This window comes from Epinephelus fuscoguttatus, linkage group LG6 (assembly GCF_011397635.1).
Source record: "Epinephelus fuscoguttatus linkage group LG6, E.fuscoguttatus.final_Chr_v1".
Lineage (NCBI taxonomy): Eukaryota > Metazoa > Chordata > Actinopteri > Perciformes > Serranidae > Epinephelus > Epinephelus fuscoguttatus.
The window spans coordinates 17619174-17632722 of record NC_064757.1 but is presented as its reverse complement, the minus strand read 5'-3'; the positions used below and the strand labels follow the sequence as shown (position 1 = coordinate 17632722).

General features: G+C 39.8%; 3 protein-coding genes across 4 annotated transcripts; 1 reads left to right on the top strand and 2 right to left on the bottom strand.

The window, feature by feature from the left end:
• Nucleotides 1-25: 25 nt before the first annotated feature.
• nfu1 (NFU1 iron-sulfur cluster scaffold homolog (S. cerevisiae)) lies at nt 26-4486 on the bottom strand. The gene is made up of 8 exons (XM_049579502.1): nt 4393-4486; nt 2304-2404; nt 2069-2204; nt 1310-1376; nt 1099-1216; nt 932-995; nt 671-845; nt 26-437 (listed from the first exon to the last, which is right to left on the bottom strand). The coding sequence occupies exons 1-8, from the start codon at nt 4449-4451 to the stop codon at nt 399-401; spliced, it is 759 nt and encodes a 252-aa protein (XP_049435459.1). The 5' UTR covers nt 4452-4486; the 3' UTR covers nt 26-398.
• A 45-nt stretch (nt 4487-4531) lies between these two features.
• On the top strand, nt 4532-8524 carry lg6h9orf78 (linkage group 6 C9orf78 homolog). Its single transcript, XM_049579107.1, has 9 exons — nt 4532-4695; nt 4897-4956; nt 5650-5701; nt 5808-5878; nt 6022-6099; nt 6462-6659; nt 6841-6977; nt 7064-7168; nt 7350-8524. Exons 1-9 carry the CDS (start codon nt 4619-4621, stop codon nt 7445-7447), a joined length of 876 nt encoding a protein of 291 aa, XP_049435064.1. The 5' UTR covers nt 4532-4618; the 3' UTR covers nt 7448-8524.
• Nucleotides 8525-8648: 124 nt separating this feature from the next.
• On the bottom strand, nt 8649-13216 carry med22 (mediator complex subunit 22). 2 transcript variants are annotated; one of them, XM_049579108.1, is made up of 5 exons: nt 13100-13216; nt 12701-12854; nt 12422-12502; nt 11331-11539; nt 8649-9215 (listed from the first exon to the last, which is right to left on the bottom strand). In XM_049579108.1, the coding sequence occupies exons 2-5, from the start codon at nt 12821-12823 to the stop codon at nt 9023-9025; spliced, it is 606 nt and encodes a 201-aa protein (XP_049435065.1). In that variant the 5' UTR covers nt 12824-12854; nt 13100-13216; the 3' UTR covers nt 8649-9022. The 2 variants fall into 2 exon arrangements, with proteins under 2 accessions (XP_049435065.1, XP_049435066.1); XM_049579109.1 differs by lacking the exon at nt 8649-9215 and having other exon boundaries at nt 10259-11539; nt 13100-13215.
• Between the last annotated feature and the right edge of the window lie 333 nt (nt 13217-13549).

Below are 13549 nucleotides of genomic sequence, written 5' to 3'. Positions count from 1 at the left end.
ACAACAAAATACTGCACAGCCATCATAAAATATTTCAACAAACTTTATTTATATACATACAGTATGTAACTTCAGTCTGTTCAATGCAGTTTTGCCTAGTGACTGATTCAAAAAGTATAGCAATGTGAAATAATAAATACAATTTTTTTCAGCTCTACAATCATCAGTTCCTATGACTGCGCTCTTCTGTCTCCATGTTTTAAAATACTGTCATTGTACAGATAATAGCTACAAAATCAATAATAACATCTGGATGAATGATGATGATGATGATGATGATGATGATGCGTTCTCTCACACAGCTGTGATACAAACCAGCTCACTGTATTGCAACTATGGCTTGCATTGAGGAGGTGGCCGAGGGAGCGAGGAATGTGTAAATGGGGTTTCAGTGCAGTTCAGACTTGGGCAGCCTCCTCCTCATCCTCATCCTTCACCTGTGGAAATAAAATTACAACGTCAGCGATCACTTATAAGTAGCACAGACTTTTTTCCTCCGCTGACTGCTGATGGTAATTATGAGTAATGACAGGGCCAATATAAACAGTTATCAAATTACAAACAATTATTTTTTAAATTACAGTGTTTATATTACATAAAACATCTGTTGTGCTGTGTTGTCTGCTCTAACATGTTTACAGCTTGTTTACAGCAAAGCAGGAGAACAAACCTGCTCCACTGATTCAACTTCGGGGACGTAAAACTGCAGCATGTTTTGGATGCCATTCTTCAGAGTAACAATGGAACTGGGACAACTGGTGCAGGAGCCCTGCAGCTTCAGTTTAACAATGCCGTCCTCAAAACCCCGATACACAACATCACCTCCGTCCTCCTGCACGGTTGGCCTGGGGAAGAGGAACAAAAACATGTGTGGGTAAAGGACAGAAAACCGCAGTAACAGATGCTGATACAGCTCTTCAAAAGCAGCTACCTTATTCGAGTATCCAGCAGTTCTTTGATCATTGCAACTACTTCATCGTCATCATCTGATGGTGCTGGAAAGACAATTGGAAATTCCTTGGCATAAATTCACAAATAGCTGGCCCTACCCATTCGATCTATTTCAGTGTTTTCCCTGCAGCTGATTGAAATCCTTACCTGTGTCTGGACTAGGTGCGCTGTCCTCATTGACCACAGGAAGTCCAGAAGTGAAAAAGTCCATAATGGCAGCAAACACGTCAGGCTTGATAACTTTCCATTCCATAGTTTCATCAGCCTGCACAGAGACAGAAAGAAAACAGGCTATTCTGAGCAATGACATAACAATATGCTACACTATGAGGTTCATATGAACTCGACGTGATTTTACCCTTGTTATGGTGATAAAGTCAGGGCCCAGGAAGACACTCTTGACTCCATCAATCCTAAACAGCTGTCTGGAGACAGAACAGAACTTAAGTGAGGCTTTGTTAAGTGCTGGATCAATTACAAAGTTAATTTGACACGACTATTAAAAAACAAGGCCATACAAACCAAACCAATAATAGATATGAAGTTTAAAAACAGAAAGAAAATGATCTACACACGTGTAGATAATTACATTTATATATGTAGTATATTGTACTCCTTCTGCTTATACTATATATATTATTTATTGTAGGCTGTTAAAAGTGAAAATTTTAAAGCTCAATTAGATGTAAAAGCTGAGTCAAGCAACCACAGTAAGAGAATTTATCATTCACTGGAAGACACACTGTTTCATACTTTTATAAGTACTAAATTGGACAGATGTAGGAACAGTGTCCTCAGCTGTAAGGTCGATGACTGCAGACTCAAGGACATTCTGAGGAGCACCCAGAAGTCTTACTATTTTTTACTTTATGAGTACACTGATTTCTTTGGTTCTCACGCTGCTGGTACAGCAGGTGAATAAATCTTTACAGGTGACTTATCAGACAAGTGTAAGTAAAAATGACAATCCATATGGGTGTAAAACAGTGGAACACAGCCAACATCAACACAGTTATTCAAACCTGTTCTTTTTCCTGCCATGCCACATCACAATGTTTGCTGTGAGACTGATATATTACTCTCAGTTCAGTGACCTTGTATGTAAGAAGTCACAAACCGGGCTAAGGGTGAGCAGTGTGCGTCACGAGGGCCGGCGAAATTCATAGTCCCTGTTTCAAGAACTATACGACCGGGCAGAAACTTTAGGCTGTTTGGATTTGGTGTGTCCTGTGTCTGCACAAACATCGTCCTTCCTGAAAGGAGACAAAACAAAAAGAACGAGAAAGTTACATCTGTCATTATGCAGTGTTTTCCGAGTCAGACAACCACAAGGATGCTGCATGCATACAAACCAGGAACAACCCAATGGGGGTTTTGTGGCCATCTGTTTGGTAGTCCTGTGCTATGTGAAGGCCAGTGTAATCCGGCTCTCTGATATCCACTGACTGCAAGACTGAAACAACACAAAGAAGAGATTTAAAAAGTTACTACTGCACAAATCACACATCATTAACAAATTCATGCTTAAAAAATCTGTGGGTGTGCCACTAACAGGTTCAACAAGGAATCTGACTCACCCAATAAAACCCTTTGTGCAAAAGTGTTAAAACAACACAAAATTCCTTTATAGCAAAATCCAATTATTGAGGCAATAAGCAAACGAGCCCTGCAACGACTCATGAAACACATATTATGTCCCGTAGTCACCATTGGTCTTGTCCTTGCCAAAATGCTCAATACATGTCTGTTTTTGACTTCATAATACAGATCACTATTTATTTGAAAGCACCTTTGTCTGACAAAATGAAGAATGTCATGATTGCTGGAATTAAAACATTTGATATACACAATGGGACATCTTATGTGTGGCACAGATGTGCAGTGGTTAGTTACCACTCAGAATGTCTGGGTGCAAACCTGCAGGCAGGCTGGGACATGTATTCTTGAAAGACATACAGGTTGGGTTAACCAGGGACTCTGAATTGCCCATAGGGGTTATATGAGTCCGTTTCTTTGTGTTAGCCTTGTAATTGACAACTTGTTCCAGGATGTGTTACCTCTCACTCAATGTCAGGGGACTGGCTCTAGCCCCTGTGACCTTTAAGGATAAGTGGTTGTAGCTAATTGATGGATGTGCGATATATCATGATGGCCACAACAAATTAAGCTCATATATAGACAAGTATCTAGAACAGTGCCCACCAGAAAAGTTTTAACCCCTCTTGGCCCAGTTGTTCAAAATTAGTAATCTGGACAAGAATGATCCAGAGTTAAAACCCATGTTTTGCTGTCCATGATGAGCTAATCTGTTTTACTTTTTGCTGGTTTTTCAAAGCAACAGTAGACTGGATCACCTTCATCCACATTCAAACTTTGCACGATTACCCAAACCGGATAACCAGTGCTCTAAATGTGATTACATATGACAATGTAGGCAGTCTGCCAACAAACGGACTGCAGTTCCTACTCATCACAGCAGGTGCTGCCAAAGAGACCAAAATCGAGATTTTTGGTGTTAGAACTTTACATAATAATATTTTTATATTATATATTATATTAATATATATAGTATACATATTGATATTTTTATATTATATATTTATTTAAATCTTTTGTTTTGACAGCTATTTGGGGTTATTTTATGGAGATAACAACATTTTTTTCGTTTTTGTACTTTAATCTTTCATGTACTAAAAGTCTTAATAGGTAAACTAATGTCTACTTTATCACAGTAACAGTAACAAGAATTAAGTATAAAATTTAAATATATATATATATATATATATATATATATATATATATATATGTGACCAATTTAAATTGTTCCTGAATCCACCCTTCTGTCCAACTTAGGAAAAGACACTTTTATGAGTCACAGAGAACTGTGACTCGCAAGAAAGTTTCATTTTCAACAAAAGGAGTCCAAACACAAAATCAAAGCTGCACTGAAAAGTCCAGTTAGAGTCAAGAAGTCCACCTACTCGTGTATTTGTCTTGCAATTCACCCACAGTCCCCATGAAATATGACAGACATAAAGCAGCTTTGCTTAGATAACATTAACGTTACAGTGTCCAAGCGATGCGCACAAAGATCACATCTTGAAGAGCTGTCTTTATCTGTACACTTAATCTTGTTAGACTTCTAAAGAATTATTTGAAGCACGACATATAAGAGTCATTTCTCTCCGAGGTGTCAAAAAAGCTTTATTAACTCACTCTGATCTTAAGAGCTAACACAGTACAGTAACGTTCATTATATCATGCTGCTCTGGCACATAGCCTAATAACTATTCTGCGTCACTTTGCAACTTAGCTCGCTAGCTAGCCGCTAATAGTTTACGTCAGCCAGACCCTGGTACTTGAGGGGTCAATGCAATCGTACAAGCATTAAAAAAGCTAAATGACATTGCACTTTCACGACTGACAAACAGGTAAACTTACGGACGCGAAAGCCATGCTGAAACACCCAACAACCTGCCGACCTGCCTGCACGACGCCATGTTTGTTATGATTATCTAAAACCCGGAAGTTGTCTATTACATATGTGGAAGTGACGCACTATTATTGTACGTCTGTTAAAGTTCACCCCCTCGAAATCAAACCATCTGCTATCGTCAAACGTAGTCGTGCGAAAGCTAAGAAATAACATTATCAAGCTGCATTAAAAATGCCGTGTGGCAGAAACTTTAGGCGGAGAAAGGACTCGTCAGATGTAGAGGAGGATGAGACAACCGAAGAAGTCAGGTAGCGTTAAGTAGCTTTATTAAAACTCTACGACATGAACAAAAATACTAGCGTTAGCTACGTTAACGTTATGCTAGCTAACGTAGCCAATTGCCCCATCAGTTAAAAGCAAGTTAAAAACTACATATTTATAAACAGACTTTGTTTTTTTAATTTGAAGTTGTATTTTACCTAACATCACGTTATTTCCTGGTCGTTTAGATCTAAAGTGGAGGAGGCTAAAGAGCTTCAGAGTTTACGGAAACGACAGACCGGAGTCAGGTAACGTGAATATCAGGGACTGTTCTTTCTTATCAGACTAGGGGTAGCTGGGGTGTAACTTTTTTTTGACGCTCCCCAAACTTACAAATACATTTCTTTGAGCCTCCCTGAGTGACTAGGGGAAAATGCAACACCGTCCCTCTACAATAAATTAATTGTTAGATCCTAAGAACTAACCCTTTGATGTGTGAAAGTTAAAAGTCAAAGATGAAATTATGGAGTTGAAGAAAGTCTCAGTTTATCACTCTTGTCGAGCACGCTGGCTGGTTAGGTCAAATGGTTTATTTTTGGCAAAATTTGAAATGAGACATGGAATAAAGTGATTTCAATAACATGTCATTATGTTGAGCTCAGATTTGGTTATTTTTGATTCTGACAGAAGTATTCGTCCCATATAATGTGTTCAGGGATGGTCGGAAATATGACAATCTAACAATAAATTCTGTTTTTACAGTTTCTGGCTGTGATATATGGTGTAATTTTGTCAATTTTTTCTTCCCCAGTGCTTAAAAAATATTTGATGTGTCTCCCCCATTTTTGCACCACCCCGCCCCCTCTCATAAATAATGAACAGTCCCTAACATAATTAATGCTGTTTCTCAAACTATGAACATGTTTTTATGCCTACAATCTAATGAACAACATCAAAATATATAAGTCACAAATTGACCTTCATATTTCTCTTTTGTTCAGTGTGACAGCCCTGTTGGTCGGGGAGAAACTGCCACCAGAGGCTGAAATTGATGTAAGCAACCTTTTAGAAATGTTATCTGTTTTGATTAACCAGCATATGTGTGTTTAATTTTCTATTTGCTTAATATTTTGTTATTAAAATAAACTTTCTCTCACAGAATGATCCTTTTAAACTGAAGACTGGGGGCGTTGTAGACATGAAGAAAGTCAAAGACAGGAATAGGGACATGTAAGTAAATCTGTGACTGCTTTAATCATTTTGATGCAGTGTAATTAACATTTTGTGTATGTACTAGTGTGCCATTACAACATGAACAATGTGCGTAATCTCATATGACACTGAATTTGAGATGACCTCTTTTCCATATGCAGGACTGAAGAGGAGACGGATCTGAACCTGGGCACCTCCTTTTCTGCTGAAACTAACAGAAGAGACGAGGATGCGGACATGTATGTCGGCTTTTTTTTTTTCCACACTTTTGACACACACACACACACACACACACACACACACACACACACACACACACAACCTCAAACTTTTTGGCATTCAGTGAGTGCTGACTGAAGTCCAGGGGGCACACACTGGTCAGACTTGGGTGAACCAGTTAATTCCAATCACCACCTCAACCAGAGCACCTACTTCTTCATTTGTTTGCATGAGTTAATCCACAATTTGGACAGCAATATTCAACACCTGCTTTATCTAAATGTGGAGGGCAAACATGCATGACTTGGGTCAGTATATTTAGTTGAAAGATTTGTGAATTTTCTGCCATTGTTCGCCAACATTCATAAATCTACCCTCACAGGATGAAATACATTGAAACAGAGCTGAAGAAGAAGAAGGGCTTAGTGGAGGCCGAGGAACAGAAAGTTAAGGTGAAGAATGCAGAGGATCACCTGTATGAGCTGCCTGAGAGCATCCGAGTGAATTCTGCCAAGAAGACAGAGGAGATGTTGTCCAATCAGATGCTGAGCGGGATCCCTGAAGTCGATCTTGGTATTGAGTACGTATAGGAGATTCTTTGAATGATCTTATAGATTTATTTTTTGGAATCTTCAACAGTAGTCTTTTTTTTTTTTTTAATCTATATGGGAGATATTCTTTATTGAGACATGGAAGTAATTAGCTGACAAACATGATACAGCTCTGTTAGTGACAGCCTGTTCCTGTGATTTCCTTCCCAGTGCAAAGATAAAGAACATTATCCAGACAGAGGATGCAAAAGCCAAGCTTCTGGCAGAACAGAGGAACAAGAAAAAAGACCATGGCACATCTTTTGTACCCACCAACATCGCTGTTAACTACGTCCAACACAACCGCTGTGAGTGCTTTTGATCTGTACACACTAGGATTTGAGAAGGACATGAGAGGTGGATGGTTGGTTTAATACGTAATGTCTTTTCTCAGTCTATCATGAGGATGTGAACGCACCACAGAGGCACCACAGACACAGAGAGGAGCCCAAGGCCAGGCCACTGCGTGTGGGAGACACTGAGAAACCAGGTCCAGAGGGTAAGAGACTGTTTCTTGCAAGCACACTGAAACAAGAGCATTTCAAGTTGTACTTGTTTATATAAACTGTCTAGCATTGGTGACCTAATTTGGAATATTGTTAATACAAACAGTTTAACAGCTTCTTACCGCTTTTCTGAAACCTATAATCTGATTTATACCTTCTTCTGTTACTCCACAGCTTCGTCACCACCAAACTACCGCAAACGTCCAAACAACGAAAAAGCCACAGATGACTACCATTATGAGAAGTTCAAGAAGATGAACCGACGATATTGAGGAGCTGGATACTTTTTTTAAGAATGAGTTACTCATGAGGATTGAAGACTCCAGCTGAGCCACGAAGATTTGCAGACTGCTTCTCCTACAGCTATTGATTGGAGGAATACCAAGACCCTTCAGTGTAGTATTTTGTACATATTTTAAAAAGCTCCTTGTGGTTTTCTGTATACAGAACATTTTCTCTGTGGTGCGTTCTTCATCATTGAGGAAACCATGTGGCTTTTATGGCTCAGGATTGTCTGATAACCAAGGACCAGTCAAGGAATACACAAATATATTAAAGGGACAGTTCTTCCCAGAAATCAAAAACACATTTTCCTCTCACCTTTAGTGCTGTTTATCACTCTAGATTGTTTTGGTGTGAGTTGCAGAGGGCTGAAGATATTAGCCGTCTGCCTTCTCTCCAAGATAATGGAACCTGTGGTGTAGTGGTAGCATTTTCCTGTAAGAACTGTCAACCGTTTGACCGTGCAGAAGGAAGAGTGCATCGACTGCTTGCTCATGTAGCACCACTGAGTTAGCTGATGGTGCAGCTCAGCCGAGGAGGACACCATTAATGTTTACATCTCAAGCTGTCATGAGCACAAGCCTCTTTTCCGAGAGGAGATGCACCCTTCCTTCTGTGCTGTGATGTTTGGCAGGTGTAGTTCCGTAGGAAGGAAGTAGTTCCTACATGAAACTGCTCACAACAAGGTCTGTGGATTTTCTTCAGTAACTGGGTTATAGTTTCTGGAAAGAGACATTGCTGTTGAGTTTTTCAAATCTATTTTTTGGTGCTTTGAGCACCACAAGCTGAGTGCCATCTAGTTCCATTATATTGGAGAGAAGGCAGACATCTCTACAGCCGATATCTCCAACACTCAACAGCTCACACCAAAACAAACTAGATTGATAAATAGCATTACAGGTAAGAGGGAATATATGCATTTTAGATTTTGGGGTGAACTACCCCTTTAACAAGTGTTTAATTAATTAAGTGGTAGATTTGCTTTTTAGTCCATCATTAAATGTTGACTGTTAGTTGTAGAATTATGTCTTATGGCTTTCAGAAAATTAAAAAAAACAAAACCACAAGCTTTAAGTTGTTCTTTAATGTGTCCAGTGTTTAGAGTAGTAAAAAAAACATTACAAAATAAATGTAAGAACACACTCATTCAACACTTGAGCCAAGTCCAGCATGAAAATATAAAAAAATGTGTACTGGCAATGAAATACTGCAAAGGTACACTTCAAATTCATAAAGCTGTCTACTTCCTTTACTTCAGCATTGTATATACAGTATATAAGTCAGTGTATGCAAATTTATGAATTAATTTAAGGAAAAAGTTGTTTAAACTGAGGGGAATGTTACGTCTTATACACTGTACAGGTCATTTTTCTGATTATGGTGACTTTCAGGTATTTCTTGCTCATAATACCTGTCCGTGCAAGAGAAATCCTCAGTGCCAAGTTTCAGTCCATGACATGTTACAGTAGTCAGACACTAGTTCAAAATGTGTAATGGAAACTAAATCAGCCAAACCACATTAGTACAAACAGCACAGGCGTTTCTATCAGCGTCAGCTTCTCTCCTCATGGTTTCTCTATGGAGGACGTCCCATGTCCGTTGAGGTGGTGTTGGGGGTTTGTCTCCTGAGAAGGAGGTCCTTCCACATCCTCCCGGTCTCCCTGCGTAGAGCTGCAGCTGCTGCCTGGGGAGGCCCAACTGTCTCGTCGGCGGTAGGCCTCACACAGTGGCAGATCAGTGCTGTCCCACTGACTGTAGCTTTGCAGAGCAGAAACCAGTAGGAGGCAAAGAATCAGCGCAGCACAGAAAGAGAGGAGCAGACGAGAGCGGCAGGTCAGAATAAGCACATTCATACACGTAGAGGAGCACATGAGAAGGCGCACGTACGTTAGAAGCGTGGAGGTTATGCAGAAGCAATGGAGGCTAGGTCAACACCTAGAACAGCTATTTATTAACTTGATACTGTCGTCAGGGGTGTGATGTATTGACTGATGATTTTAAAGGAATAGTTTGGATTTTCTGCTGTGGGGTTGTATGAGGTACTCAGCAAGTCCCAGTTTGGAGAAGCAGACAGGTGTACTGTCACAGAAGCTGAACAATGTACTGCTGTGGACGGGAGCAGCAGCAAAACATATTATAGCCACCTAAAAAAATCAGTATCATTTATGTGTCAGCATATTTAGCTTGTTATCGCAACTTTACCTTGCCGTCAAACAGCCCTTTCTAACAGGGAACTAAGCCATTATCTATGCTCTCCTCAAAGCCACCAGACTCCTTTGTCAAAAACAGTAATTTTACTTCACAGAATACTGAAGCTGCTGGTCTACTGCTGTCTCAATCATTTTGTCTGTGTTATTGTGTGACTTTGATGAATCTGAACGAACCCTTTAAAAATCCAAAGTCACACAATAACACAATCAATGCTTTGAGGAGAGCACAGATTGATATAACGGCTTCAGTTCCCTGACAGAAAGTGCTATCTGACAGCAAGGTAAAGTGTTGGAAATATTCCAAATATTCAGGTGGCTAAAATACGTTTTGCTGCTGCCCTCTGTCCTTTATTTCCGTGGTGGTACTCCTACCTGCCAAATTGGGGGCATGCCTACTGCCATCTACTGTTGGTAATACACAGACAATGGATAAGAAATTTGTACAACCCCACAGCAAAAAGAGTGATTAGTTGCTGGTGGAGGAGAAAGCAGAGCGAGTGCAGTGAAGAAGGAAAGCCCACACCCAGCATGCTCCAAACAAGACTGAGAGACACTCCTTAGTACTTTCTCACAGAAAACAAGACAAACTACTACAGTGTTTTGTCTCTACTTTATTTCTTAATCATTCCGGGTCTGCTGGAACAGCTGGCACAATCTGGTACACAAGTACAACCACACCATGTGTGATTAACACCACTCGCATAGTTACAGCTCGAGTTACTTGTGGTCTTAAGGACGGAATCAATTCAAAATGATTATGGTACCTAAATCACTCTTACTGGGAGAAAATGTCTACTTGAAAAACTCTCAGTAGTTCCAGATTTCACCTTGAATAAATAACAGCAAATAGTCATGTCTAATTTTACAGTTCATGCCAAACATTCATCCAAACTCTATCTTTAAAATCTACCATATAGGTCATCATTATTTCAATTCATGATTTAAGTATTACATATAAATAATCTTCAATAAAAATGAATGATACATCTATAAAATCTTTATTCTGAAATAGTTCTTTAACTGTGTGATTATTCTAAAAGAGGTTGTCTACATGGGCTTTAATGAACTCTGGTCATTATTTCAATTTAAAATATTATAGTAACTAAACTAGGAGCAAAGGCCACATTACTGAAATTCCACCAAACCATGCATCTCTCCAATGTGCATGACAATATTTGATAAAAACTCTAAAGCCTAATGGACGCTGCAGACGAGGAAACCAAAAGTCTGATAGCCATTTAGAAATTAACCCAGAAGTGGATCAACACTGAGGCTTTCGGTTCTGAATTTATGGAAATTTATCCTTGTCGCCAGAAAAGCCATCTGGCTTTCAAACTGCATCTGTAAACTGCATTTAAGGCTCTTAAACACATGTTGAGCTGCAGTAGTTCACAGCTAAAGCTAATATTCAGTCGTATACCTGCAGTCCTGCTGAAGTCCTCTGTACTTTGACCAAATATGACACATGCCACAGAGCAGAAAAAAAGTCAAGGCACTTACTAATCAATAAGAAAGTCACTTAGTGAGATGATCTTCATCTCAACGACCCTTAGCAATGAACTGTGTTGATGAATGGTACCGTATGGATGTGACGATGAGATAAATTCAACCCAAGAGGTTTAGATGGCGGTGGGATGGGGGGCAAGTATGAGCCTACTTGTACCTGGAGGAGTAATATTCTTCCTCTAGCTCATACAGGTCGATGGCGATCTCGTCACGGAGCGAGGTGAGCTTCTTGTCACACTCCTCCTGCAGCGAGCGGAGGTGCTGGTTCTGGAGGCTGATGGCGTCGTTCACCGAGGGAAAGTCGTTCAGAATCAGGAACTGCTTCAGATCGGACACCAGCTTCATGAGGGACTCACCAGCTCGTACCTGACACAACAGAAGAGAGGGGAAATGTGTGAATGAATGACCATTTTCAAAGTAACCGCTCCTCACTGAAAGCCTAACAATCTCAGTCACCTGACTGTGACGCATGTCACTTTATCCTAAACCCCTCAGGGCTTCAAAGTGGTCAGCAAGCACAAATTTGTGCCGTGCAGCCGTACTGTACTCAAACCAAACTTTAAATTCTAGTGGAGATCTCAAACTTCACAAAGATACCAAAAATACTAGCCTGAACTTTGGGGAGTTCATATAAATAATGCACATCTACAGTATTTCTTTATTTAAAGATTTTTTAGGGCATTTTTGCCTTTTTTAATGGACAGGACAGGTAAGTTTGAAAGGGGGAGAGAGAGGGGGGGGGTTGACATGCAGCAAATGGCCACAGGCTGGACTGAAACCTGGGCCGCTGCGGCAACAGCCTTGTACATGGGGCGCCTACTCTACCCACTAAGCCACCAACGCCCCACATCTACAGTATTTCAATTCAAAAGAATGGTGCAGCTATAAAACATAAGATTGGAGAATTTTTCTCACTATAGACATCATATATGAAGTCAATAGATAAGTCACATGTAATACTGACAGACAGTGTTGAGTGAAATGATTTTTTTTAAACCCTACAGCTGAGGGCTGTGATGAACTGTTGGCTGTAAGGGATCTTGTGTGTGTGTGTGTGTGTGTGCTTTATTTATCATTTCAGAAAGCAGCAAGGCTCAAAAAATTTACTCAAACTAACATGACAATGTTAAATTAATACTCAAAGTTAATCAGAAGCAGATTGAAGTGACCTTTCCTGTGCTCCTCTCTCATCTTTCCCTCTCCCTACTAAATACAATACTAGCTGGATGCCTTTTTAGCAATGCTTACAATGTTTGCTGCTCTGACGTGCATCTCATAATGGTCCTGCTCTGCTTGGGTTGCCCTGGAAACCTGTGTCTCATCCTCTATCTGGAGAAAAAAAACATCGTGAGAAATATCACAGATACTCAAATATTTGGAGGACAAAGAGGAACAATGTGAAGAGACAGGACATGACAGGGGATTGGAGTGATGCTGATATCAATGAGAAGTAATTACGCTGTAATATTTCCTGCTTCCCATTGATAGTAATGAACATAAAACTCGAGTGGTAACGTTTTTATGTACCTTTGCTGTTTTGATAATCTCTGTGAAGTTGTCCAGGATGGACCTGATGTCATCTTTCAGCCTCTTGTTGTAGTTCTGCAGCAGAGTCTCTTTGCTCTGAGGGAGCACTCTCTGAGTCGCCATCGTGCTCAGGAAAACACACACAGTGTGTTACCTGTTCCCAGTAAGTTAAACACACACAGAGAAATCCGTTTAGCTAATGAAGTTTGTGATAAAAAACAGTGAAGGCATCACAACGTTAGTGATTAGCAAACAACTAACGTAGCTAGCATGAAAAGGCGCGTGCTTTCACAAAATAAACTTACGAGAAAACCGTGTAACGTTAGCTGACATAGTTTTTATAGATGTAATACTACATAAATATATTTTATTACAGTTTCTGTAACGGTTATCACTTACTTCTCACCGCATACTTTATAAATAATGTCGTTAAAATGTAAAACGATAACAAGACACGAAAACGCCCGCTCTTCTTCTTCTTACTGTAATGGCGACTGACATCCGGTGTGTCAGTGTGTTAGCGCCCTCTAGCGAAGTATCACTGAACTAACACTGAAAACAACAACAAAACATCTAAAAAAGTTTCTGGTTCATTTCTGTAATACTATTTTTTTGGCGTCATAAAGATTTTTAGACTTGGATACATCAATTTGTTTTATCTTAGCATGAATCAAAGCATCAACCACTGAAAATAAACCTTTTCAGTGTGGTTTATGTGACAGTAAACTTAGCTGTATTTCAAAGTAAAAGCATAGTGTTGACCAAAATGTACTACCCTCTGTATGAAAAGTTCAAGTTGTTGATGCAGCAAATTGGGTCAGTTTATGTTATATTGTCAGACTGGATCAT

What these genes read in the sequence shown, in the direction of transcription:
- nfu1 (XM_049579502.1), bottom strand. Translation starts at nt 4,451, where the DNA reads ATGGCGTCGTGCAGGCAGGTCGGCAGGTTGTTGGGTGTTTCAGCATGG. An exon ending in CACTGCTCACCCTTAGCCCG is followed by an intron (nt 1,377 to 2,068) that starts GTTTGTGACTTC and finishes TTCTGTCTCCAG; the next exon opens with ACAGCTGTTTAGGATTGATG. An exon ending in CGCACCTAGTCCAGACACAG is followed by an intron (nt 996 to 1,098) that starts GTAAGGATTTCA and finishes TTGTCTTTCCAG; the next exon opens with CACCATCAGATGATGACGAT.
- lg6h9orf78 (XM_049579107.1), top strand. Translation starts at nt 4,619, where the DNA reads ATGCCGTGTGGCAGAAACTTTAGGCGGAGAAAGGACTCGTCAGATGTA. An exon ending in GAGACAACCGAAGAAGTCAG is followed by an intron (nt 4,696 to 4,896) that starts GTAGCGTTAAGT and finishes CTGGTCGTTTAG; the next exon opens with ATCTAAAGTGGAGGAGGCTA. An exon ending in CACCAGAGGCTGAAATTGAT is followed by an intron (nt 5,702 to 5,807) that starts GTAAGCAACCTT and finishes TTTCTCTCACAG; the next exon opens with AATGATCCTTTTAAACTGAA.
- med22 (XM_049579108.1), bottom strand. Translation starts at nt 12,823, where the DNA reads ATGGCGACTCAGAGAGTGCTCCCTCAGAGCAAAGAGACTCTGCTGCAG. An exon ending in ACGTCAGAGCAGCAAACATT is followed by an intron (nt 11,540 to 12,421) that starts GTAAGCATTGCT and finishes CTGTTGTGTCAG; the next exon opens with GTACGAGCTGGTGAGTCCCT. An exon ending in GAAGAATATTACTCCTCCAG is followed by an intron (nt 9,216 to 11,330) that starts GTACAAGTAGGC and finishes TGCTCTGCAAAG; the next exon opens with CTACAGTCAGTGGGACAGCA.